Here is a 4,413-nt window from a genome sequence, read left to right as displayed (position 1 = left end):
TCGTAGTGCACACAAGTGCACTTTTAATTTCCCGATAAAAAGAACATTTTAGGTCATGCCGCTGGCAATTCAGCACTGATCCGAGCTTGACGTCGAGAACCCTGAAAAGAACTTGACGTTGTTGGACGGATCCCCGAGCAATTTGAGCGATCTTGGTATTGGCGGCACGATGACATCGACGAGCCCTTCGAGAACCTGCACGACCATTCCCATGCTAGGCCTGGCGCCCTCGTCGTCCTGCACGCACCAGCACGCCACCTTGCACGCGCGCTCCACCTCGTCCATGTCGGCGTGGCCCCCGAGCCGTCCGTCCACCGCGCTCTCGACGTCGCCGTCGAGGAGCCGGCTCACGGCCGTGGACGGGAAGAAGTCCACCGTGCCGTCCTGCCTCTGCTCCACGTTCCTCCTGCCGGACACGATCTCGAACATCAGCATGCCGTAGCTGAACACGTCCGCCTTAGCCGTGATGGCGGTGCCGGAGATCCACTCCGGCGCCAGGTACCCGACGGTGCCCCTCATCGTTGTCAGCACCCGGCTGAAGTCGCGGCCCATGAGCTTGGCGAGCCCGAAGTCGGCCACCTTCACTGCAAACGCGTCGTCCAGCAGAATGTTCTCCGGCTTGATGTCGCAATGGATGATGCAGTCCCTGCATTTCTCGTGCAGATAGTCCAGTCCCCTCGCGATCCCCAGAGCGATCTGGTACCTCATCTCCCAGCTCAGGACGACGCCATGGCTGGAGCTAGACCCGAAGAGATGCCTGTCCAGGGAGCCGTTGGGCATGTGCCCGTAGACGAGCAGCCTCCGTGTCCCCTCGGAGCAGAACCCGAGCAGCCTGATGAGGTTGACGTGCTGGATCGTGCCGATGGTGCTCACCTCCGCCCGGAACTGCTTCTCCCCTTGACGGAAACCCTCCAGCTTCTTCACCGCGACGAGCGTCGCCGTCGCGTCCGGGAGCGAGCCCTTGAACACCGACCCAAAGGCCCCGCCGCCGAGCTTCTCCGAGAAGTTTTTGGTCACGGACTGCATGTCCCGGTACGTGAACATCATCAGCGAACCTTCGAGCTTGACTCTCCTCGGCGCCGTCGCCCTTCTTCTTCTCAGGATCAATATCGTGACGAGAACCATGACGGTGACTGCAGCCACAACCGCGGCGGCGACGACACCAATGATCAGTTTTTTGTTGTGCCCAGTGCGTGTGAACTCGGATGCAGCCAGCCGGATCATGATGGCGCCGCCTCCGGTACCAGAGCTGCTCGTGTCCTGGAGGTTGATGAGGCCTTCGTGCCACAGCGAGCAACTGCCGTTGTAGGCGTACGCGGTGCAGGAGCAGTTGCCGAGACACGCGAGCTCGCAGTCCTGAGCGTTTGCCGCAGCCGCCACGCCCTGCGCATTGCTCGGCAGCTTCACGTTGGGCATCGTGTAGAAGTGATCCTCGTCATTGGCATTCGGCGTGGCGCCCTGGACGCGCGCGCACTGCTGAAGCGTAGTGTCCCTGACGCAGCCGGCGGCGTGATCTCCCTGCAGCCACGCGAGCGGCTGGCGCTCGCTGAAGCCGCGGAGGCAGCGGCAGGACGGCAGCGTGTTCTCGACGCAGGCGGCGAAGGCGCCACAGAAGGCGTAGACGTCGCACTGCGCCTTGGGCTCGGACCAGAAGAGCATCCACTCCGCGGCGGACTGCACCCACGTCAGGAACTGCACACGCCCCGTGACGTCCACCACGAACCGTGTGAGCACGGCGTCGTCCTTGACGTCGTAGACGAAGTAGCTCTCGTCGGCGCCGTCCACGTAGCCGAAGGTGTAGAGGGACACCTGGTAGGAGTCGGTGGCCATCATCTCCGGCACGGCGGTGAAGCCGTGGCCCGTCCAGTTGCCGCTGGTCCAGTACGGCGCGGTGCCGTTCCAGCTGAGCAGGTACTGGCTGGTGGCGCCTTGCGGGTCGAGCTCGAGGGAGAAGGCGCCCGGCGCCGGGTCGTCGTAGCCTCTCCACGCGAAGAGGCGCGTGACCTCGCCGGTGCGCTTGTTCCGGCCGAGCTTGCCGCCGGGCAGCCACGTGTCGCCGAAGTGGTCGAAGCTCTGCCAGAGGATGAGGGAGGTGTTGGACGCGTCCGCTAGGACGAAGTTGCCCGTGTCGAGGAGGAGGCCGACCGTGGAGGTGGAGCCGGAGGTGGTGACGTTGGTCGACCACACCGGGGCCTTGGCGTGGCCGTCGTGGAGGACCATGTTGCCGTCGCTTGCCAGGGAGAGCTGCGATGACGCCGGGTCAAAGACCGGGGTGTCCCGGTTGGCGACCCACACCGTGGTGTGCTTGGGGATCTGGTTGTACCAAATGCCAATGTACCAGTTCTTGGACGAGGTGTCTGTTGCACGTGAGAGGCGAAAGATTATTATACTCCAGTCCAGTAGACGATCGATTACAATCTATACTCGGAGCAACTAACTATACTAGAAGAGGTATGACGTATGAGTACCTGGCTGGAAGAAGCCGAGGGCGAACTTGCCGCGCTTGGACACCAGCCTCTGCTCGCCGGACAGCGGCCGGCCGACTGCGACGGTATCGGCGGCGCGGCATGGAGCTCCGTGCAGAAGCAGAAAGCCGAGGAGCAAGAGCAGTACACTGACGGAGCACGGTATAGGGCTCGTCGGCATCGTAATTCCAAGCGTACGTGCGGCCGGAGGGCGGTGGCCTCCAACTCCAAGAGAAGAGGTAGTAGACTAGTCTAGTGCGAATGAAGTGAAAGGGGAGGATGGATCCATGGGTTGATGTTGAGTTTGTGGCGAGGCGATTTGGCATTTGCGCGAGCGGTCACAGCGGGGCTTAAATGTGCGCCATTGAAGGCGTCGTACGAGCGGCTGCTATCTCTCGTCTCGTCGTCTTCGTCGTCGTCGTCCCGGGGTGCCACAGCTGAGGCCCCGTGCTGTCGATCTAGTACAAGTGTGCAGCGTTCCACATGCACTTGACTGCGAGAGATGCAACGAACCTATCTCATTCTCTCTAGTTAAGCGTTATTACTCACACGGCAGCAGGGATGAACGTGCTCAACGGCGACGCTAACCAGACCACGCAAATTCAGGGGGGAAGTTGGTGTGGCATTGATCGCCGCGGCGGCCGGCGCTGCCGCGCTGGTGGTGGCGTGTGCAATCCGGCCGGTCCGGGCAATAAAGCGGGGCCAGTGGATGCGCGTGCGTGTTCCCGTCGGTGTCCAGGGTAGCATGGAGGCAGGCATCAATGGCGGAGGGCGACGCACAACGGACCCGGTGGCACAGCTTACCTGGAACAACAGAACACGGATAACCCAAACTGACAAGTAGGACCTCCGAATTAATATAACAAAGTTCGTTTTCATTAGATAGCCTGAACTAAGCCTTACTAACAAGATGTCTGGGTGGTGTAGTTGGTTATCACGTTAGTCTCACACACTAAAGGTCCCCAGTTCGAACCTGGGCTTAGACATATCCAAAAATATTTTTGGTTTCTTGCTGGCTTAGACATATCCAAAACTTTTTTTGGTTTCTTGCTTTACGAAGTTCAGTTCAATGTTATTTTGCTTGGAAATGATTGCTGATCGTAGTTGTTTCGCTCAATGAAATTAATCCACTATATATATAGTGAAGCCTCAAATAGTATCCATTAATTATTGCTCATCAATGTTATTTTGCCTGGAAAATGATTGCTCATCGTAGTTGATTCACTCAATGAAATCAATCCACTAGATGTTAGTGAAGTTTTGTATCCCATGCCAACGGGGAAGTGATCAGCATTACATGCATGGTGAACTCTTTGCGAAAATGGTTCCATTCGTCGTGTATTGCACGCTTAATTTCTTCCTACCTTTGTTCTCACGAGTAAAGTACCAATCATCACAAGGATTCATGACCATGGGCTGCTCTACATGGTTACCATCGGTTACGTGTGAGAAGAACCCAGTTGATGTTTTTTTTTTCGAAAGAACCCAGTTGATGTTGACAAAGACCCTGAGCGGTGATGGACTGATGTCGATGATGTTGTAGATGATTTTTGTTCCTCCTCGAAATAGGCTTTCGCCCCGCTTTATAAATAAAGCACCAACATCCAAACAAGGTTCACACAGATAAGTTTTAGGGTTTTGGGGTAGTGCTGCTACCCCTCAGGATCTCATATATATACACGTACGGGTACAATCCGTACGGAACACAAAACAGTCCGGGCTGTGTACAAATCGTACAGCTCACGGACATTACATTGTTAACACACCCCCTCAATCTAAACTAGTGGATACAAGATTTAGATTGGTACTAAAACGATGTAACATTTGTCTAGTGGCTGGTTTTGTGAATACATCAGCCAACTGATCCTCGAAGAAATAAACCTTATCTTCAAAGCGCCATCGAGCAACCCGCTCGCGCACAAAATGAAAATCAATTTCAATGTGCTTT

General features: G+C 56.6%; 1 protein-coding gene and 1 non-coding gene across 2 annotated transcripts; one reads left to right on the top strand and one right to left on the bottom strand.

Moving 5' to 3' along the window:
* On the bottom strand, positions 1 to 2,767 carry LOC124666096 (G-type lectin S-receptor-like serine/threonine-protein kinase At2g19130). The gene is made up of 2 exons (XM_047203447.1): positions 2,469 to 2,767; positions 1 to 2,357 (listed from the first exon to the last, which is right to left on the bottom strand). The coding sequence occupies exons 1-2, from the start codon at positions 2,644 to 2,646 to the stop codon at positions 70 to 72; spliced, it is 2,466 nt and encodes an 821-aa protein (XP_047059403.1). The 5' UTR covers positions 2,647 to 2,767; the 3' UTR covers positions 1 to 69.
* A 610-nt stretch (positions 2,768 to 3,377) lies between these two features.
* TRNAV-CAC lies at positions 3,378 to 3,451 on the top strand. Its single transcript has one exon. It is a non-coding gene; the product is annotated as a tRNA-Val (tRNA).
* The last annotated feature ends 962 nt before the right edge of the window (positions 3,452 to 4,413 follow it).

Source organism: Lolium rigidum, chromosome 6 (assembly GCF_022539505.1).
Source record: "Lolium rigidum isolate FL_2022 chromosome 6, APGP_CSIRO_Lrig_0.1, whole genome shotgun sequence".
Lineage (NCBI taxonomy): Eukaryota > Viridiplantae > Streptophyta > Magnoliopsida > Poales > Poaceae > Lolium > Lolium rigidum.
This window is presented reverse-complemented; position numbering and strand designations above follow the sequence as displayed.